At 31.0% G+C, this 24,705-nt stretch overlaps 1 protein-coding gene across 1 annotated transcript in view; it reads right to left on the reverse strand.

Moving 5' to 3' along the window:
- Positions 1-24,705, reverse strand: part of LOC129964135 (neuropilin and tolloid-like protein 2) — a 441,435-nt gene that overhangs the window by 10,916 nt on the left and 405,814 nt on the right. The window contains exons 9-10 of the mRNA XM_056078827.1: positions 2,403-2,637; positions 897-1,019 (exon numbers count right to left, since the gene is read on the reverse strand). Coding sequence (XP_055934802.1) covers positions 897-1,019; positions 2,403-2,637 — 358 coding nt within the window. The remainder of the gene's footprint in view (positions 1-896; positions 1,020-2,402; positions 2,638-24,705) is intronic.

The following is a 24,705-nucleotide window of genomic DNA, read 5'->3' on the forward strand; positions in this document are numbered from 1 at the left end:
CAAAATTATCGAAAAACATCATGGAAATATCATGCAATATCTTTTACTAATAGATTTTGCATATTGCCGCTTACAAAGCGTTTCTTTTTGCGGCAGTGCCATTTTCTCATAAACAATAATAACGCTGACTTTACCGGTATTACCAGAATGCAGAAAATAAAACTTTCTTTTATCCAGTGATGCATCATATGTCTCTGATCATAAGAAATAAATATATTAAATCTGTTATCTCCTTTTGATAATCCTGTATTTTGAAGATAAATGTTGTGGTGAATAGCATATAAGCCAGTTAACAGCTCTTCTACTCGAACAATTGTTTTGGTATCATGGTCATGTTACTGGACGGCAAACCACAAGATCCCAGGTTCTATCCTCGCGCATCACATATCGCTAAATTGGTGACCTCGGGCGATGAACTTTCAACCTTCGTACAGCTGTTGTGGCCCCTCTGCCCGCAACCAAAGTCGTCAGACTCACTTGACGCAGCAATCCAAAGTCGTCAAACTCAGTTCACGCATCAACCACACACACGCTCGCTCGCCATAACGCTTGGCGCTACTCAACTGGGTACAGGCCCATTAGACAACAGCTAATAAATACAACAGCACTCGACAACCGTATCGTTCGTCTCACCTCTGACTCACTGGAGGGAGAGTCTGTAGTGAATAGCGTATAAGCCAGTTAACAACTACGCTACCCGAGCAATTGCTTTTGTATCATTGTCATGTTACTGGACTGCGAACCACAAGGTCCCAGGTTCTATCCTCGCGCATCTCAATCCGCTAAAATGTTGTTATTCATAAATATAACATACAAAAATATAAAAAGCCAAATAATTGACCAAGAAAAGGTTTTCGCCAATTATTACAATATAAAGGTAGAAATTATATTTGTACCTGGTGTGCACAAAGCAGGATCTTCATCATATCGATATTTGCAGTTATACATTTTGTTGCATTTTAAAGACTTGTCGATGCAGGTGCCATCATCGCAGCTGAATTCTGTTGGAATGCACTTATCTGCAAAAGAATAATAATAAAAAAAGATTGAATTACACTATGCATTGGATTTTATATCTGAGAATTTAACAAAGTTTAGTTTAGTTATATTAACGTCCCATTGTAAAGTAACACTAGGGCTATTTTTGGGACAGACCTCGTAATTTTGAACCGCGGTCAGATGACGAGAACGACACTTGAGCTGGCAGCCCCCTCTCCACATCACACCAGCGGGAAGACGTTTGGCATGACGGATTTAACGTGCAACAGACCCCCTTACACGACGGTTCTTCGGTGGAATCGGATCTCGAACCTGAAACCCTACGGCTCACAAGCCGAGACCTTACCACCAGGCCACCGCGGCCTCGAGAATTTAACAAAGAAGAAGCAAATAATGACAGTTTAGCATGATAATTTTTTTTTAACATTCAAGTTGTTAATGATAATAAAAGATGGTGACGGTCTGAATGGATATTCACCTTCGGCCAATTCAGGCACGGTTGAATAATATAAATTGAAAGTTTGAATAATATAGATTCTACTTTGTGGAGTTGTATTATCATCGATAGAAAAACAAAGCATGGTTGTTATTGTTAGGAAAGTCTCATTTTATAGTCCTCCTTCTTCAGATACATTCAGTGTCTTTTACAGAACTTCAAAATTTTGATCATTATTTAAATTGTCCTGTTTGGCTTTACTTTTATTGGTAAATTTATTTTATTAATTGTGGCAATTTGATTGTTCTTTTTTCTGTAATCACAAAATGAAGATTTAAAGAAGGAGGCATTGTAAATGCCGATTGAGGAATTGCAAAAACTATGCTAATAGATTACAAGGACATCACATTAGCGACATATTTACATTATTTTTTCTTTTGAGCTATTTAGAGGACTACAGGGTATTTTTCATATTTACTGCATTATACAGAATTATTCATTCGACATTTAAAGTTGAAAAAGTGTATTTTAATATTTTTGGCCTTAACATCGCTGTAACATTTCTATTCCTAAAATGTTATTAAAAAGAAGGTGAATACAAAATGTTCATAAAGTAACTCTTCATATTTGGAGGCATCTGTATCTAAATCTACCGAAAGGAATGAAACCAAAATGCATGCGCAGATTGTGGAAGATACGATGAATTAAATTCTCTTGTCGCGTCAGGAGAGTTAAAATAAGCTCCTTGAGATTTGTTGATAATAATTGCAAAAGCCAGTCGAAATGGAAACTATTTATTTGAAAATACAAAAGGCCGTATTAATGAATTACCGGATGACTGCGAGATTATTATTATTCTTTTTATATCTGATAATTTAATTTTTGTATCCATTATTTAATTTTTCCTACTCTAAAAATGATATGCACAAAGTGAATGATCAAAACGCCTTTCATTTCGCTACTGTACCTGATTCTCTGAAGGCAGTGTATACTATTTCGAACTTGCCGTCCTTTATAGCGTCCTCCACCGCGAAGTACCGGACGTAGACGAGGTTGCCGTCCGACTTCTGAGGCTCGGTGGCCGTCCCACAGAACTGCGCCATCCGCGTGTCGTCACTCAAAGTCTCCTCGTATACGTCGATGAAATTCTCATCGCAGTTGTTCGGATGTTTCAAATCATACTTCTGGAAGTTCACATACATCTGGAAAAAAAAAAGGATAAAGGTTTAAAAAAATTAATTAAAATAATATTAGCTGGATCTTAGGATCGGTTATTTTCTAAAGAGATCTATTTCATCAATGATTTTGTTTGTATTTAAAATGTTATATCAGTTTTTAGACGGATCGTTTCCTTTTGAATTGTCCATAGAATCTTCTCCAATTGCATATTCCGTGATTTTGGCGGCTTGGAATTCAGTCTATCATATTTTCTTGTTGCATCCTTCCATTTTCGTGGGCTAATGTGTTTATACTTCATTAATACAGTTTTGAATTATATAATGCTATTAAAGAGTAATATATAATAATAATTCGTTTCGTTTTAAAAATATATGAACTTGTTTGCAAATGTTTCATATAACATTTGTAGTAACATTAATATCAAAATGTAATGAAACAAATTAAATAAAAAGCTCGTGTACAATCTGTTGATCGCGATATGTTTATACAAAACCTCTGCAAAGGCAGACTATTATATCTAGAATTACTACATTCGTTAAATAGTTACTTCTTGAGTAGTAGGTTTTTATAATAAAAAAAGGTTTCAAAATTATGATGAGAATTTTTATTAAAAATTAATCGAAATATTAACGAAATATTACTTTTATTCACAATATTACTTTTTATAATGTTTTTTTTTTTTCAAAAAGTAAATTTATATTTCAGTAAAGTAATATTTTTTTCAAAATATTACTTTATCGAAATATTACTTTTTATTTCAAATAAGAAACACTTGGAAAAAATATTTTTATACCAATTATTAACCTTTTCTCAATAATCGCGGAGCATATTATAGAATTTCATCGAAATCTTTATATCTTTATTAAAATTAATAAATATATAAAAAAGGGGACACATAAAAATAATTAAAAAAATAAAGTATTAAAAATAATATAAAATAATAAAAGTTTTATTTCTTTACAATTTTCTTTAATTTGAATAAATTAAAAATATTCTTAAGTATATTTTACATTGATTATTTTCATCGTGCTCTTTACTGCGTTTATACACAAGTGATTTGCAACCATAAATGCAATTTTTTTAAGTGAACGTTATTATTACGATAAAAAAAGTAAACTTTTAAAGATAATATAAAAACAGATGAATTGAAAGCAAAAGATTATCACGTAATAATATTAACATCATGCTTTATTACTACTTTTTTTCCCAGAATGATTATTGTACTATTGTACAGTGGCTAATTCAAAGAAATTAAATCCCAATATTCAAAGCAGGAATAAAAGAATTCTCTAAATCTTAAAAATTAACCTTTATTAATCTTTTTTTAAATGTCTAAATTCAAACTAATAATAACTGAAATCAAATAAATAATAACTGAGATGATCCTTGGAAAACAATCAAAATTCGAAACTTTTCAGTCTTATCCGTTCTTTAGTTATTTTCAGATCCTCAAACAATAGAATGAAATATCTCTTTCAGATCAAAACATGGCAAAAAAAACCCTGCCAATCGAGTCTGAATGAATATCTACTATATCAAGTCACTTCTAATACATTTATGGCCAAGCCGCTAAAACGAGCGTTCACTTGATTCGTAGCGATTGGTTTATTTCCAAGTCTTAGCTTAAAATCTATTTCGACAGCATTGGTCGCGGAATTTCTGCGGTCACATAGAACAATATTTCAGCTACGTGTCCCCCGTCTGTTTGCATTGTGCGGCTACATAAACAAGGCTTAAGGAAACTCTCAGCACAAGTTTGTTTGACTTCTCTGTGATTTTAGTAAATGAATTTGCTCCATGTGACTTGCGATGTTTAAGACAGGAAATTCTGATAGATTTTTATGGAGTTTGTCACTTTAGAGACAGTTTCTCAAGATTTTAAGGTAACAATATAAGCTTTACTTTGGAATATATTTTAATAGCTGAAGTAGGCTATGTCCCTTCGAAAATTTTGGATGTGTGGATTTGTAAATGGTTGAAGATATGTTCGCTTAGAATATATTCGTTCATGAAATCAGTTTATTGAATTATTTCATTTTTTACCACTTTCATTTTTCTCTAAAATTTTAAAGTTATAATTAACAAAAAGTTAAGCTAAGTTAACACACACACACACACACACACACACACACACACACACACACACACACACACACACACACACACACACACACACACACACACACACACACACACACACACACACACACACACACACACACACACACACACACACACACACACACACACACACACACACTTGAATGATTCAGATTTTTTATGCATAGGTTATTGTGAAAGATTGAACTTACAGAATACTAGTACTAGTTGGTAAATGCATACAGGTATCAAATTGAGCGGTGAAGGATCAGATATTTGGTTATATTCTAACTATCGGTACATGTTTTGACAAGCACATATAAACTCCGAAGTGAAATGTGAAGCGAGAAATTGACAAGATACAGCGAGAAAGTGGCGTGCATAACTGTCCTATTATTGCAATAAATAATATTGTATAAAGTTAATCATATAATTTTTGTGCAGGTTTATCATTGGTATTATTTTATTGTTTTAATTCTGAACAATAAAATAAGTTTATTGTTCTGTATGAAAATGACAAACTTGGTAGAACCAAAATGAAAAAACTTGGAAAATGTCACCATAGTTTGTCACTTTGGAGACATTTTACGAACACTTTAACGTAACAATGTAAGCTTTGCATTGGAATATATTTTAATAGCTGAAATAGGCTGTGTCCCTCCGAATATTTTGTGTCTATGGTATAGCAAGTGGATGGAGATATATTAGATTATGAATGAATATAAGATATTCATTCATAAAATCAATTTACTGAACTACTTATTTTTTACCGCTTTTATTTTTCTCGTTGTATTCTTATTGACATCGGGTTATGAAGGTTAACATCTTCTTATGCTGTGTATAATATATATGAATGATTGAGATTTTTACTTTCTAGTATACGTAGCATAGAGAAAGTATAATAAATCGCCAAAAAATTCGAATTCGAGATTTTGTCGAATTTCCACTTTTTAGACTTCTTTGAGTTCGAAACACACATTTTTGGAAAATATCCGTCTATCTGTGACAGATATGATGAAAAACGCTTTAGTCTAGAAGGATGAAATTTGGTATTTGGAAATTTGGTATTATTTTTCACCAAATTTGTAGATACCTTTCAAAGTTTGATCTCAATCCATTCAGAGGAAGGCTGTCTGTCTAGTCGTTCGAATATAATTTAACAGGATAACTACAGCCGGCATCCTTGCATAGGCGGAGCACCCCGTGATCTGGGCGTCCGGGTTCGAATCCGATTCGGGCGCGGTTGTTCTTCATCTGCAAGCGAATGTGTGAGTTTCATCTTCATATGAGCTAGAAGTCAGACTTCTGCTCTCGGGTGCTCATGGGACTTTACCCTCAGAAGCTACTGCACCCCCTTTCCGTGGTAACGCGGACACGACATCATCAACGATAACTACAAAACGAAGAGAGCTAGGTAGATAAGATTCAATGCACACAATTAACATCTATAGTATAGACACTTATCAAATTTTGAGCCAAATCTATTAATTGATTATCCGTCTGTTGGTTTGTTCTTTTAAAAATATGTAAGAGGGATAAATCAAAGAAGCAATGACTTAAATATACCAAATTTGGTATTTGATTATGTGACTTCAAGTGTAATTTGTGTAAAATCTTGTTTTCAATCGATTGGCGTCTAAAACAGAAATTAGATCGGATGCTATTAATCTCATGCCAGGGATTAATCGCCAAATAACTCGCCAAGAATGATATGATAGATTCAGTAAAAATGCTAAATTCATGCCAACCGCTAATATTTCGTAATGATTGTAAATTACTGCTATACAAGGCGTTCTGTGGAATACCATCTTTATTAGAGAAATTACGAGAAAGATTTGCGGTGACTACTACCGTTGTTTATGTATATGTTATTGTGAAAGGTCAAAATTAGAGAATGCTAGCATTCTCCGATAAATGTCGACAATTATCAAATAGATCGGTGGAAGACCAAATATTTAGTCATATTGTTATATATTCGAACAATCGATCTATGTCGACAAGCATAGATAAACTCTAAGGTGAGAGATGGAACTAGAAATCGACAGTCAGAGTGGCCTCCATAACGGTCCAAATTATTGCAATAAATAATATTGTATAAAGTTAATTATATAATTTTTGTGTAAGTTTATCATTGGTATTATTTTATTGTTCTAATTCAGATCGCATTATTCGTTTTAGGTTCATATTTTTATTTACGTGAGCTGATATTTAAGTTTCCGCCTATTTTAATATATATCATCGGTACTTTTCTGTTAGCCGGGAGCAAATGTCGCCCATTATTGTGAACCAAACGAGAATTTGGCGGGATTCTACATTATTTGGCGATTTTTCGCTTACGCCCAGCGAACGGATTGTGACCCAAACGCGAATTTGGCGTAAGAAATTTGGCGGGATTCTACAATATTTGGCGATTTTTCGCTTGCGCTTGCCTAACGGATAAGTACCATATCGTACTGTGTTTTATTTATAAAATATAATTTAAAAAGCTGCAGTTTTATTTTAAAGTAACAAAAATATTTTTAGTCAGCACGCACGATGCTAAGTGCCAACATTCACTGATGTAAATGGGAAATAATGATATTTAGCAAATATTTCGGACATAATGTGACTTTGAGGAGGTTGATATTTACCAGATAATATCGACATTTGTTAGATAAAGGCCTGTCATTGTAACAAACATAATAAGAATAATTATATAGTTATTAATTTAGTTAATTAGGAATAACCAAAGCAAGATTTAGTATTTGTTCGTATTACGAATTACACTAGAAGTTCTCATGCATCTTGCTCTGCAAATAGAAAAAAAGTCGGAAAAAAATTGTAGCACCTCTTTTCCCCCTTGAGCAGAGAGCGCCCCCTTGTGGCGTTTTGCAGAAGGCAACCAGTTGAACGGCAGACCTGCACCCTGAGGTTGACTTTTTCCCCTTGCGCAACCCCTGCGCTAACGCCGAATGCTTTATTCTGGGAACCGTGCAATCCTTCCACCTTACTATTTCTTAACCTAATTTTCTATGTGTGTCTGTAGTATAAAGTGTTTGTGAATTTTGAAGTGTAGATGTGTTTGTGAAGATTAAAAATGGTGTATTTAAAACCGGGCAGTTCCTTAGAAAAGAACGACACACCACTGTAAAATGTGGCGCCCCACGTTGGGCACCACATTTTATAGTGATGTCTTGAAGAGTTCCAAGGAAAACCGGGCAGTAACCTTAGAAAACCAGAACACACCGCTATAAAATCACAATAAATAAAATTCTATTACCACAATGCGCAGTTGAAGTATACATATATGAATAAACTTAGAAAGAATTTTTAGTATGCGCTGTAGGTTCTAACGTATGTGGCTATTACCTAAAAATTTTGAAAATGTGATGTGCATGTGTAGAATTTTTGAAATGTTAAGTTTTTCATTAACCTTAGAAAGATTATTCATTAACTAGTTATGTTGTATAAAACTTGACAGATTCTATAAAATAATGATTTTTAATATTATATGTCTTTGAAACTGATTATTCCTTTATAATATTTTACAATAATTGAATGCTTAAATTTGTAAATAAGAAAATCATTAACACTGAATTATATTTAATTTTTTCATAATTTTACTAATTTATTTTTTCTATGATATGCGTAGTAAAAATAAGTAAAAAAAAAACATGCCTTTTCACAAAGTCACTAAATTATAGATAATTATCTAAAACGATTCATTAACTTGTTGCTTAAATTAAAAAAATGTGTAGAAATGTGACCAGTAACTAAAGATGACTATATTTATTACAAGAGGTGTCACATAATGTGTTTCATCTAGGATCGCAAAATGCCTAATTTCGTCTCTACATAAATTGCAATATCTAAATTGTTTCTAAATTTCTAAAAAACGAGTGGATATTTCAGCTTAACTGTATGATCAATCATTCTTTAAAAAAAAGATATTCAGTTATTTTACATTTTAGGTATTAATTGTAACTATGCTAATTTTTGTACGTTAACTAATTTTCAAGGAACTGCGACTTCTTTCCACAAACTTGAAATTTTTTGTAGTTTTCAATATAATTCAAATCAAGGTTAATATAGTCCTAGAAAAGTATGTTTATCAATTCTACTTTTTATATTTTTAATCGGGCGCAATTAAGAAAATGAGAACAATTTTCTACTATTTTATGAACTTTAGGTTCCTTACTCCAAACAATACCAATAAATGTATAGTTTGCTATGCAAAACTGAAATGCCTTAGTTCACCATACAGATTACTCAGACATAAAAAAATAATTTTGATGACATATAGTAATAGAATTTTAACATGATAATGTTCAAAAGTTGACATACCATCTGTAAATAGAAAGGTATAAAAATGAAAATAAAATAAAAAGGCAACACCAGGGACTGTTGGACCCAGAGATGCCAAATTTCTTATATAGTTACTTCTTAAGTTGTAGGTATCCATTATGAAGCAAGCTTTCAAAGATTTCATTATACTTTTTTTCAAAGTTTCCAAAGATTTAATTAAATCTTATTTCAAAATTAATCGAATTTTTAAAATTTTTTCTCAATAATTTCAAAGCATAATAATGTATACATAAAATAAAAAAGCAAATGCAATTTTTTTATGCAAAATGTGTACATAAAAAAATCAGCTTTTCAGTGAAACCAATTTTATTTTTCTACATTTTTTTTCTGAATTTTCTTAAATCCCTACCCCCCTCATTTTTAAAAATATTTTTAAATTTATGTTATAATAATTCCTTTTATTCTTTTAGTTGCTGCGTTTAGGCATAAATGTGGTCAGATGATATTAAATTCAATTTCCTGTTTGCATATTATCATTGTTAGAGTGATAATTTAAGAGTGAATTCCTGAAGACTGACGAATCGACCCCAAAATATTACCACGCTACAATGTTTTGGATTAGAGGTTTAAATTTCTTAAAATTTTTTCTTAGTATCATAGCGTTAAAAATTAGTGTTAAAATGGAGGTATCATAGTGTTAAAATGGAGGTATCATAGTGTTAAAAAATAGTGTTAAATTGGAGGTATCATAGTGTTTTTCTGTTAAAAAGGAATTAGAAAATACTACTGAAGAGCAACTAGTGATACTTCCCAAATTTCACATTTTGAGGTTAAACTAACTATATTAAACAAGAGCAAATGTTAACAATAATATAAATAAAGATGAATCAAACATTATCTTGTTGTGATGATTAAAACAAAAAATTCGGATAACTCATAATTTATTTTTTGAGAGGTTGAAATATAAACTTTCATTACTCGAATCAACGCTGAATCTATTCACAAATCTATAAGTTATGAACGAGGAAAACAAAAGTGTTTAGTTCCAAATTATGTCCAAATTTAAGCAACCACTGACTAACATTTAATACGTTTATGGTTGCGAAAACGGCGCACCGAAACCAGAAGAAGCCCCGCATTCTGCGCCCCTGCAATCGGAAATCACCGGCCTGTGCAAACAAATAAGCGTGCTGCTGGAAAGAATTCCTGGTAATGAGCCCCGGCAACTACTATCTGATGGGAAGCAAAGTGTGGGCCCATGAACATTTTCGTGGCCCCAAGATAGCCGGGGCTGAAGGTATAAATGGCAGGGGCGCAGCGTGCGAATCCCGATTGTAAGCCTAATTGCGGCCCACAAAGCGGTAGATAAAAGGCTTTTATATGCCAGCTGCAGACGTATTGATTCGCTTTTTGAACGCCCGCTGGACACTTGCCAGACCAGAAATCCCTCGGTTTCAGTCGGCCCGTTTTCGGGAAAAGTTAAAATGTGCGCTCTCAGCCAACGAACGCACTGCCGCAAAATAAAGGGATGCGCGTTCGGGTATCTGCATTCGGATTGCTGTTATTACGTGGTAAATGTTGTGCCGGTGTTTCGTTGGTCTCCTTCCAAATGGATGGGGTTTAGTTTATTTGAGAAAAAGATGATGCAGAGGAAGGTATGTGGCCTGAGGGATACTTTGGGAGATATTTCGGAGAAATGTTGGAGGTACGCGTGCGTTCGAGAATCTGAGATGCATTTGTAGAAACCGGCTTGATGACTCGGAGTTGTTTTCGGGATTTGCCTGATTCGAGATGAAATTTTAAACATTTTATTTCTACTGCTGATAAACTAGAATATTTGTATATGTTGGCGGTTTACAGACAAGACTGTTTGACCTAAAGTTACCAAAATTAGACAGTATTTATTTTGGCGGATGAAAATGTGGAAATGGAATCAATTTTTTTGAAATGTTATGTAGAATTTTAATTAGTTAAAAATTAAGCGATATCTTTTTTTTCCAAGATAATTTTCTAAAATATTGTTGCACAAATTTTTACGCCATTTTAAAATTAAAAATATTATCTTTTCGATGATCCCAATTTAGTTGTAGTAAAAGTTTTTTTTTGTCTTGACGCTATTAATTTTTAAAAATGTTTTTAAGCATATTTTACAACATTATTTTCATAGTTGCAAGCGAAACTCAGATCGTTTTAATCGTTTTGGTCTAATATCCATCCTTAATTTTTCTTCTTTTGTTGATGATGAAGATAATAAGATTAAGAAGATACTACTAATAATAAGAAAATAATAAGAAAGACTGTCTGTCCAACTGTGCAAGTGAATAAAAAATGTAAAAAACTAGATATAAAAATATGATACATAGTTTTAACTTCTATAACGTCCGTGTAACGTTAATTGCCGAAAGATCCCTCAAACATGGTACACCTGTACCATGTTTGAGGGATGGTACATGCCATGTAGATCCTCCCTGGTTGACACCTGTAGTTGACACATGTAGATCCCTCCCTGGTACATGTGTCAACGATTAACTGCCGAAAGATCCCACAAACCAAATTTGTCTTGGGGGTTTACTGCTGTTGGAACCAAATTTGTCTTGGAGGTTTACTGCTGTTGGAACCAAATTTGTCTTGGGGGTTTACTGCTGTTGGAACCAAATTTGTCTTGGGGGTTTACTGTTGTTGATCTGTAATTTTACACGTATGTAAACACATTAAAAAAAGCAATGATTTAACTAAATGAAATTTAACATGAGAATTTGAAGTTCTATGTAAAATTTTGATTTCAATCGTCCGAGAAAAAGATGTCGAAGATACAAATTCGATTTTTTGGTACATGTGTCAACGATAATTTGCCGAAATATCCCTCAAACGATTTAGTAATCGAACTAGATTTATGCCAAAGATCGATTTTCGTATTTGTTGCTTGTCAGTGGCATGTAATTAATAAACAAGTGCCGGTTTTCTATACTTTAAAAGGAAATACACAACTCTCAAGAAAGGAAATAAGAATTTGTGCATTCGTGGAGCTCACGGTCTTATTCAAGATCCATAATTCTATATGGAGGGGAAGAGTTTTGTTTGGTTTAGTTATATTAACGTCCCGTTGTAAAGCAACACTAGGGCTATTTTGGGATGGACCTCGTAATTTTGAACCGCCGTCAGATGACGAGGACGACACCTGAGCTGGCACCCCCCTCTCCACACCACACCACGCCAGTGGGAGGACGTTTGGCATGAGGGATTTAACGCGCAACAGACCCCCTTACACGACGGTTCTTTGGTGGAATCGGGTCTCGAACCGGAAACCCTACGGCTCACAAGCCGAGACCTTACCACCAGGCCACCGCGGCCCTTATGGAGAGGAAGAGAAGATATACCTTTATTAAAAGTCTGAGAGAAAGTTTCGGGGAGACCCCCCCCCCCCCCCCGTCGTTTTTGGAACTCGCATTGTTTTGGAGAGAAGGTTTATTGAAAATTTGCATTTTAACTAATTTTATAACTTCCAAGCTAATATGACACATGAAGATAAATCAAGTGTTCACAGATTATTTATAATAAAGATTAACAAATCCTAGTATGAAAAATCTTCCTGTCTTTGCTTCATTATCTGTCCCTGGATAAGTGACTCAAGTGAAAATCACTGGAATCACAGTTTATTATTTTTTCATTAAGGGAATAGAGAATGCTTACCTCTGACCCTTAATCTATTTAGTTAAGAATAGCGTGTATTATATCTATTGGGATACGAAAGAATATTTTCCGTTTCTATTATCTCCCTCTAATGCCAGCTTTGATCTTTCTTTGCTTTTATGTTCGTTTGCTTTACCTCACTTCATTATTTGATTAGTAGCTAGCAGAAGGTAAATGAAAAGAAGGAGTATAAGCAAATATTTTGAGAAGTCGCTTGTATGATTTTTAGAGATAATATAAAGAAATAGAGCAAATAAATTATTTTGGTACCTTTCCGATTTTTAACAACTTTGTATCTTAACTGCTCCTCGTTATCTTAAATTATGTTCAGATAATGCAGGAAACTCTTAGACATTTGAACTCTAATATTTTGAAGATTTAAGGCTCATGACGATAAACTAAATGGTTTCAAAATTTTGTGCATGAGGCATTTTTTTGCTTCCCTTTTTTGGGCTTGTTCTTCCATAGAGGAAGGGAGGGACACAACGAGTACGAGGATGAGAAGTTATCGGATAGGTAAGGAGATTTTTGCTTTACATGAAAGAAAGGTACTGCAATGTATGGTGATATTTGTCCCATTTCTGATGATGGAGCATACTTTTAATGAGAAGATTGGTGCATACAGCTATAACTGGCTGCAGTATTCGTATTGTTATTAAAGTCATCTCTTTTATTAAGGACCGAGATACCAAGGCAAGGTGGGATTTTATAGCTACAGGGCTTGGCTCATGATATTAATCACAAATTGGCTGCTTCGACCAGCCCTAAGCCACACGGATAAAACTGAATGACCGAACTACCGCGAGAGCAATACTGGCGAGAAATGTGATTGAGTAGATTTAAGCGCCATCACCGGCCATAATATAATCCTTCCTGTGGGAAGTACGTCCCACCATCGATGGGAGGTAGCCAACACTCACCTTTTTCTGTACCCACCAGGGTGGCGAGAGCAAACCACCATATTGGAAGTTTGTCATCCTCATTTTTGAGGTGACCCCCACCCCTACCCCAGTGGGATGTCCATGATATTAAAACTATTTTCATAATTTGGTTATTTTCCTAAAGCATGGTAGTCATTCTTTATTATATCATATGATTTCAATGCGCAACTAACTCAATAGAGCTATGAAGTTCCCCCCTCACAAATAGTTTTATTTGAGTATCGCGCTTAGAGGCTTCGTGCTCGAGAGTGGCGTAAACAAAATCAATATTATAAGCATTATAAGTAAGTAATATTATAAAACTGATTTTTTTAATAAAAATTATATATTGAATTTTATTGGCCTTCATTTTAAAACTGAAAATTTCGTCAGTAAGTAACGATTAATTTCTTATTTGAGAAATTAAGATTTTCCATTTTAGACTAACTACTTTTTTGGTAAGAAAGAAAAACAAGGAAAGAAAATATAAAACCAGCAGGAAAGGACTCATCGAAAGTTTCTAACATACTTTTTAATACATGTACTTGGGTATTATTAACCACATGCTCACTGCAAATAGTAGATACGAAAGAGCTGTTAGCATGTGATTTTTTGGCGATTAATCGCTGGGATACTTTAATGAAGAAATACCAGAAAACCGAATCTATATTTTAGACATCCTTTTTTAGGCCGATTGGAAGAAAAATTTGAGGCAAAATTATCAATGTAATCTCAAGATTACACATTAGATTTCACAACTACATTCCATTTTTGAATTATAGCATTTACATACTTGTGAGAGTTCAGAGCGACAGATGGTCAAAACCTTGATTCAAATCTGATTATCATCTACATTTTTGATAGTGAATCTGTGTTCCGAATTTTGTGCATCTAATTAAATTTTATAGTAACTATGTTAACTTATATTCGGACAGCCGGACAAACTGACTTCATCGGAATGGACTTTGCTCAAAATTTGATAGAAATCTACAAATTTGATCTGAAAACAGTATACCAAATTTCATCTGTCTAGCTTAAAGAGTTTTTATTATATTCGCAGACAGATGGATAGAGATACAAATATATTTAAAAAATGTGTCTTCGAGCTCAGAGAAGTTTGAAAAATGGACATTCGTTAAATTTTAGAGTTCGATTCTTTTGACGATTACGATATTTCAAAGCTGTACTTTTTCAAATACGAGAAGAAAAAAAAATATGTATTAATGAAACTGTATTTCTAAAGTTATTCAAATTTTGGGTATTAACTTATTCATCCTGACACGAAGATACATCAAGATTTAACTGGATAGAAAAGCATTCGATTAACTTTATAATCTAAATAATATATTCGATGACGCTTTATGTATATTTGAAAACAATAGTGGTCTGTATTTCTAAACTGTATTTCTAAAGTTATTCAAATTTTGGGTATTAACTTATTCATCCTGACACGAAGATACATCAAGATTTAACTGGATAGAAAAGCATTCGATTAACTTTATAATCTAAATAATATATTCGATGACGCTTTATGTATATTTGAAAACAATAGTGGTCTGTATTTCTAAACTGTATTTCTAAAGTTATTCAAATTTTGGGTATTAACTTATTCATCCTGACACGAAGATACATCAAGATTTAACTGGATAGAAAAGCATTCGATTAACTTTATAATCTAAATAATATATTCGATGACGTTTTATGTATATTTGAAAACAATAGTGGTCTGTATTTCTAAAGTTATTCAAATTTTGGGTATTAACTTACTCATCCTGACACGAAGATACATCAAGATTTAACTGGATAGAAAAGCATTCGATTAACTTTATAATCTAAATAATATATTCGATGACACTTTATGTATATTTGAAAACAATAGTGGTCTGTATTTCTAAACTGTATTTCTAAAGTTATTCAAATTTTGGGTATTAACTTATTCATTCTGACACGAAGATACATCAAGATTTAACTGGATAGAAAAGCATTCGATTAACTTTATAATCTAAATAATATATTCGATGACGCTTTATGTATATTTGAAAACAATAGTGGTCTGTATTTCTAAACTGTATTTCTAAAGTTATTCAAATTTTGAGTATTAACTTATTCATCCTGACACGAAGATACATCAAGATTTAACTGGATAGAAAAGCATTCGATTAACTTTATAATCTAAATAATATATTCGATGACGCTTTATGTATATTTGAAAACAATAGTGGTCTGTATTTCTAAACTGTATTTCTAAAGTTATTCAAATTTTGGGTATTAACTTATTTATCCTGACACGAAGATACATCAAGATTTAACTGGATAGAAAAGCATTCGATTAACTTTATAATCTAAATAATATATTCGATGACGCTTTATGTATATTTGAAAACAATAGTGGTCTGTATTTCTAAAGTTATTCAAATTTTCGGTATTAACTTACTCATCCTGACACGAAGATACATAAAGATTTAACTGGATAGAAAAGCATTCGATTAACTTTATAATCTAAATAATATATTCGATGACGCTTTATGTATATTTGAAAACAATAGTGGTCTGTATTTCTAAACTGTATTTCTAAAGTTATTCAAATTTTGGGTGTTAACTTATTCATCCTGACACGAAGATACATCAAGATTTAACTGCATAGAAAAGCATACGATTAACTTTATAATCTAAATAATATATTCGATGACGCTTTATGTATATTTGAAAACAATAGTGGTCTGTATTTCTAAAGTTATTCAAATTTTGGGTATTAACTTATTCATCCGGACACGAAGATACATCAAGATTTAACTGGATAGAAAAGCATTCGATTAACTTTATAATCTAAATAATATATTCGATGACGCTTTATGTATATTTGAAAACAATAGTGGTCTGTATTTCTAAAGTTATTCAAATTTTCGGTATTAACTTACTCATCCTGACACGAAGATACATAAAGATTTAACTGGATAGAAAAGCATTCGATTAACTTTATAATCTAAATAATATATTCGATGACGCTTTATGTATATTTGAAAACAATAGTGGTCTGTATTTCTAAACTGTATTTCTAAAGTTATTCAAATTTTGGGTGTTAACTTATTCATCCTGACACGAAGATACATCAAGATTTAACTGCATAGAAAAGCATTCGATTAACTTTATAATCTAAATAATATATTCGATGACGCTTTATGTATATTTGAAAACAATAGTGGTCTGTATTTCTAAAGTTATTCAAATTTTGGGTATTAACTTATTCATCCTGACACGAAGATACATCAAGATTTAACTGGATAGAAAAGCATTCGATTAACTTTATAATCTAAATAATATATTCGATGGCGCTTTATGTATATTTGAAAACAATAGTGGTCTGTATTTCTAAACTGTATTTCTAAAGTTATTCAAATTTTGGGTATTAACTTATTCATCCTGACACGAAGATACATCAAGATTTAACTGGATAGAAAAGCATTCGATTAACTTTATAATCTAAATAATATATTCGATGACGCTTTATGTATATTTAAAAAAAATAGTGGTCTGTATTTCTAAACTGTATTTCTAAAGTTATTCAAATTTTGGGTATTAACTTATTCATCCTGACACGAAGATACATCAAGATTTAACTGGATAGAAAAGCATTCGATTAACTTTATAATCTAAATAATATATTCGATGACGCTTTATGTATATTTAAAAAAAATAGTGGTCTGTATTTCTAAACTGTATTTCTAAAGTTATTCAAATTTTGGGTATTAACTTATTCATCCTGACACGAAGATACATCAAAATTTAACTGGATAGAAAAGCATTCGATTAACTTTATAATCAAAATAATATATTCAATGACGCTTTATGTATATTTGAAAACAATAGTGGTCTGTATTTCTAAAGTTATTCAAATTTTGGGTATTAACTTATTCATCCTGACACGAAGATACATCAAGATTTAACTGGATAGAAAAGCATTCGATTAACTTTATAATCTAAATAATATATTCGATGACGCTTTATGTATATTTGAAAACAATAGTGGTCTGTATTTCTAAACTGTATTTCTAAAGTTATTCAAATTTTGGGTATTAATTTATTCATTCTGACACGAAGATACATCAAGATTTAACTGGATAGAAAAGCATTCGATTAACTTTATAATCTAAATAATATATTCGATGACGCTTTATGTATATTTGAAAACAATAGTGGTCTGTATTTCTAAACTGTATTTCTAAAGTTATTCAAATTTTGAGTATTAACTTATTCATCCTGACACGAAGATACATCAAGATTTAACTGGATAGAAAAGCATTCGATTAACTTTATAATCTAAATAATATATTCGATGACGCTTTATGTATATTTGAAAACAATAGTGGTCACAACAAAACGTATGGAGATGCCTTGTATTAATCTAAAATGGCATATGCGAATGGCATGTTTAAATTTAAAATGGCATGCGTGAATTTAAAATGGCATATATGAATCTAAAATGTTATGTGTTAATGGCATGTATTAATTTAAATGGCATGTGTGAATGGCATATATTAATCTAGAATGGCATGTATGAATCTAAAATAGCGTGTATGAAACTAAAGAAAACAATACTGTATATGATAACATAGCTCTTTTTCAACACATTTTAAAAATAATTTGGTTTAGCCTTTGATTTAAAAATTATACTTTGTCGATAAATATAAAATTATGTTTCTACATCATTAAGGAAAAATTTGATTTGACATTAATTTAAAATACTGCAACCATGTTGAAAAAAATTGCTAGACTTGTTTTTGCAGCAGGCTGAATAAATTTCATTTTTCGTTTGTTCAAGTGCATGTTGAATTTCCTTAAAAAATTGACATATTAATTCTGCATAATTTTCCCAAGGAAGAATTAATTAAATTTCGAAATAAAATGTTAAAAAGCAATCCTTAATTTTGGGCACTTCTGAACATAATTGGATAGTTTTTGATAAGAAGAATTTTTATCGATTATAAGCAGCCCAGACAATATACAAGATTATACAGTATTTGAAGATGATAAAAACATTCATGCGTTTTTCAGACTAGCAAAAAACAATTGTTATAATGAGAAGAAATGCATTTTTAACACGAAGAACAAACCATTTGAGAAAATTCGCTGTTCTTTTACCAATAAAGCCTTTTCCTTTTGTTTTTACGAAACGATATTCAATTTCACAGCACCTTGCTTTCGAAGCAAATTAATTGGGGAAAAACGGCCGATTCTTTTATCTTATTTGCTGGTTTAAGCCATAACCACATTAGAAAAACAATACTTACGAACCGAACACTTGAGTTAAGTGTTGCCATTTTAACAATTAAAATAATACATAAATTATCCATCCATAAAGAACAATATTAATTTCTTTTTTGCAAAGAAAGCTAGTCTTTTTTTCTAGCTGTTTTTACCTTAGCATAAGAGGTTTCCTTCGGCAGTGGATGCAATAAGAATAACCAGAAGAAAAGAATACTTAAAAAAAAACAATAAAAAGAACTAACTTATTCTTTTCGCTGGAAACACAAGAATTGTTTTATGAACGCTACGTTAGAATTTAATCCATTTTCGAATAAGTCAAAACGATGGCGTAAATTAGTTGAAAAGAAAAGAAGAAGCAGAAAAAAAAAAGAATTTTTCATTGTTTTATTCTTCTTTTTTTCCATTACATTTTTTTTCTCTGATGGATGTCTTTTTAGTTTCGTTCGATTATTCCGGAGACGTTCTTTTTGACAGACTTGAGTGTATCTGATGGCAGATTATTATTTCAGCTTTGCGAATTCCGTAATGGCGCACAAACTCAGAAACAGGAAATTGGATATGTCAAAAGGTTGACGTATCCATTAACTTCGCGCTTCGGAGATTGACAAGAGCTTAAAAAGTATTGATAGAGGGGAAATTAATCACTTTCTTTGCTTTCGGGGGTTGGAAACGACTGCCGAGAAGAATGCTGTATTAGATACAAGAACTTAAAAAATTGGGAAATTCTGAAAACTATTAAGATGATTTTTGTTATTATGAATTACAAGTTCTTTTAAACAAAAATAATTAAGTATTATTAATTTTTTACTTTAAATAATTTGAATCCGAATAAAAGGTCAAATATGCATAATATCAAAATTACACAAATTTTTATTTCAATATATTTGTTATGAAAATCATTAACGTAACTATCAATGTATCAACATCTTTAAAGTGTACGCTTCAATACGATATGGTATGAAAAAAGAAAGTACAGAGATTCATCATATTTCAATACTATATATTATATTCCTAATGAATTTTAAAAAGGAAAAGCAAATCAATTATAAAAAGCAGTCTTCAAAATATTTAATCAAAAGAATATTGTATAAGATTTTGCATAAGATTTGAAAGTAATAATAAATATTATTCTACAATTTAAAAAAGAATATATAGGAGTTATTTGTTTCTAAAAATAATGCTTAAAGAAAAAAAAATATTTTCTTTGATATTATTAATAAATAAATATGTTCTATTTACTCTACTTTATTTAATCAAAAATAAAAATCTGTTGTTCCAATTTTTATCTCATTATAAGCAAGGTGTTACTCTACTTTATATTTTTCCAAACTGTGAAACTGATTTTTGACGCCATAACTTGTCTTTTTTTGTAAAATGTTTGTCAAAAGAAAAGTGGACAAAAACCTCATCAGACCTATAAATTGCCTTTCACTAGGAAAAGTTCTAAACTGAACCTTCCAAAGATAATAGGAGACGAAAAAATTTTCTTTTTAAATAGCAAGAATGGAAGAAAAGTTTTGGAAGAAAAATACTCATTATTTTCAAATGTTACTCAGCTTTATATTTTATCAGACTGTGAAACTGATTTTTGATCTCAAAATTTGACTTTATTTCTTTTGAAAAATATTTGTCAAATGAAAGGTAGACTGAAACTCTCTTCAGACCTATGGAATGCTCTTCACTGGACAATCTTCTTAACGGAATGTTCAAAAGATAATAGGAGACGAAAAATTTTTCTTTATAAATTACAAGGAACAGAAGGCAAACTTTGGAAGAAAATTACTCATTATTTTGAAGATGTTACTCTACTTTATATTGTTCCAGACTATGAAGCTGATTTTTGATGAAATAATTTGTCTTTATTTGTTAAGTGACGTAACTCTTTTCTTTATGAATTACATGAAACAGAAGAGAAATTCTGGAAGAAAGTAGAGGAAATAAGTGAATGTAAAAATCCTTTTTACTGAGTTCCTTTTCTAATGCGTACGTATCCACGGAGAAAAATATGTAAGTGTGCTTTAAATGCACATTCAAATTACGTGATGTAAAAATATTAGAATTTTGTTGTAATGAGATTTTATCACTTTGCCAGGTTTTCAACCATTGATTGAAATAAAAAAAATATTTTTTACTTTTTTTGATATAAAAATTATTAAAATAAGTTGTGAAAATGGTATCTCATACATAGACACTGGGAAATTTCTGTATTCTGAATTTTTTTAGCGCATAAATTTAGTCCTTAATTACTTTATCGCAAAAGAAGCTTACAAAGAAAGCATTGTTATCGTGAAAAATTTCGATCTCTAATTGATGACGAATCTCTACGCTTTAGATTTCCTTGAATATTTCTTAGATCTCCTTGATTATGCCTTTGATTTAGAATCTTCGAAAAAATATGTTTTGGGAATTTGGTTCATCCATTAATCTGTCTATTTCTAAACATAGTAACTAAAACATTGCGAGCTGGACTCGTTCATTTTCTCCAAAGGATATTACAAAATAGAAATAAAGTAATTAAAAGGGTTTTAAAGCAATTATTTGCAACAAATTAATTTCTAATAAAAATGCAACTTTTTAAAACAGTTTTAATAGTACCGATAAGTGAGAATTGTTTTCATCAGGTTGTAAGAAATGTATGTTTATGTTTTTGTTATTATACTATATATTTTTTATACTGTTTCTTGTACTGTAAAATATTATTATATAAAATAACATTTATGTTTCAACTTAATTTTCGACAATAGCTGAATTCTGTTTAAATGGATAACACAGTATAAAAAATTATTCTTGAAAGTTATCAAATACTTGGTGCAGTATAGACAATTATGAGTCTTGCGCCAATACAACACACAAAAATAAAATAAGCATACAATATGCTTGAAAAAATGAGATGTTTGTTTACAGGTACTTAATAGCTAAAGTTTATTAATTATAAATATTGTAACTTGATTTTAAAAAACAACTTCTCTTATTATGTTTAAATATATCTCAGTATGTGTTTAAGCATATAATTGTTACCAATAATTTAAAACATATATTCAAATCTTAGAAAACATTCTGATTCATATGAGATACATAATAAATTTCTTCATAAAATAAGTTTCGCAATAAAATAAAATATTATATTAGTTTTTTTCAAATAGGAAATGGTACCTTTAAATAATTTATTTATTTCAACGAATGCTGGCTTTCATCACTTGATAATCTTACTGTATTTTTTCATTTTTCTCTGTGCATATAGCTATAAAAGTTTACATATCTTATTATTCACCGTATTTCTGATTTGACGAAGCTTCCGACACGAGCGCATAGTTCATTCTTCGGCAAAATATAATGAGAACAAAATGACCTAACTTGCATGCAATTTTCAAGCTCCGATAAATAATCCATTAAAGGGATAAAAGAGATATTTTAAGGCCTTTTCTCGAGCGAACCGCGTTAGAATAATTATTCCTTCCGAGTTATTGATACAAATTCATTGTTTTTTAATGATTGCTTGTGAATTAACAATTGTTTTTTCTTTTGTAGGTAAAAATGTATTTAAATATGGGATTAAAACTTTTGAAGGTCTGAAATCACATAAAGAGTTAAGTCTTGGATAAAGAATGTTGAAATAATTCTTGTCATTAAATTCTATACCTGCCATAAAGCTACGATATTCAATAGCTCTGGAATTTATTTTATTACTAAAGAATGAATATAGAAAGAATTTGCTTCCTTCAAAGCAAACACTATGTGCCACAATGTATTTTTGCTATCCATACAAAGATATAAATGTGTGTTACAAGTCTCATCTTATAACATTTCCAGTGGTTTTATGGCTGCACTTCTTTGGAACTTGAGAATAGTTGGCCTTTAAGTAAATTTTTATTTATGGGAATAATCATATGAGGAGAGATCAAAGGTTTAAACTTATTGGATAAAAAATTAAAATATCACATTTTTGCATCCAATTTCAGAGACCTAACAAAAAGAAACTTGAGCCGGCACTTTATTACGATGAAATACCTACAATTTGACTTCTTTTGTCAGAAATTTTGAATTCTGTAATGTTGAACTAAGTATACATGTTCTAAGAATTTGAATTAAACCTGTTTTGGCAAGTTGGTTTCATGACATTATTTGCTTGATACGCAAGAAATGGAACTATTTATTTACATACGAAAAATGTTTACAACCTTTATAAACTTTTTGAAAGTAGAAATAAGTTCAATTTATGTTTTATTCCATTTACTGCCATAATATTAAAACTGTATGTATGAAATGCTAGATAATTGTAAGAAACACTGAATAAATGATTGTAACTGTGCAAGATTAGGTTTTTGAATAATGAAATTTATTTTTAAGTGGTTCACAAGTTGGAACAAAAGATTTAACAAAATAAGCGCCGAAAATTTAAATGTAAAACTCAAAATTAAAAAAAAAAAAGATGGACTTAGAAGATAAGAAACACAAAAGAATAATGATAATAATAAAAAAAACAATAAATAAAAGTTTTTTCAGGCACATTTCTTGTCCGTGGAAATATGTCTAAAATTTTTATTTCTTCCACACAATTTTTTATTTAGTTGCCTAAAAAAATTTCCATGAAAAATAAGGACATTAAAATAAATTCGAAAAAGTGTTAAGAAATAATAAAAATGCTCTAATTCTAATTATGAATAAGAGTTCAGGAATTCTGTACCTTAAGATATTTATTGCGGTTTATTTTTTTTGTAGAATTGCTTTCAGCGATTCAAATCTTTAGATTTTGTTTTAACGTCCATAATTTAATGAAAAACTATTTTCTAATTTTTAATATTCCAATTAAAGTGAGCTTTTATTGTATCATACGTTTAAGTCTTTAAATATCTCTTAATTTTGTAATTCTCGTACAATTTAAAAATAAATTTTTCTCAAATTTATTAATAGTACGTGCCATGCCTATTGAATCAAAATTCAATTAAAATCAATCGATTAACTGACAATTTAATTCTGAAAATACTAAAATATTGTATTGTCAGCAGTAACACAACACCGTCCAAAAATTGTAGAACTCACGTGTAAAAATTACACTATTTAAGTTAAAATAAGTGGTTATCCGTTTTTTTAAGATAAAATAAAATTAGGAACAAGTATAAAATTCAGTAAACATAAAGCAATATGGACAGTATTAAAAATGATATAGAGAGTTCGATTCCAAATACTGAAAGAACTTTCTCTTTCATCTTTAAACTTTAAATAATTTTGTCTTTCATTTTAAATTAGAAGAAAGTTTCAATGCTTCATGGAGCTAAAAATTTAAAAATATTCAACCGATTTAAATGGGAGGGATGCTGCATTTGCTGTCTTCATTATTTAAATACTCCACCCCTCCCCAGAATAATGCCGACAAGGATGTAGAAACCTCCTTCTTACATCCCTCACCCACAGCTAGGCCTTTGTTCTGAGGCACTATCTTATCAAACCGCTTAAGTTGCGGAATGTTCAAATTAAATAAAATCGCTCCACATAAAAGGAAGAATCTAAGCTAAAAAGAACGCACTTTTCCTTCGTCCCATATTTTTTGTTCTGGCACTCTGTGACAAAAATGTTCTCTGGAAATGCCTCCCCGTCTCTTCCGCGGGTGCAAAAGAAAAAAAGAAATAAACAAACAATGAGACGGGAAAGAAAGCGATAGAAGCATCGACACAGAAGGGAATCTGACTATCCCTCCTCGACACCACTCTTTCTGAATGACAATGAAGTAAAAATGGTAGCAAGTTCATTCAAATGGTAATTCCTTCTTTCTTGCCAGGCTTCAAAAGAATGCGACTTAAGACAGCGTAGAAACGTATCCAAGAACAGAAGGAT

Source organism: Argiope bruennichi, chromosome 3 (assembly GCF_947563725.1).
Source record: "Argiope bruennichi chromosome 3, qqArgBrue1.1, whole genome shotgun sequence".
NCBI lineage: Eukaryota > Metazoa > Arthropoda > Arachnida > Araneae > Araneidae > Argiope > Argiope bruennichi.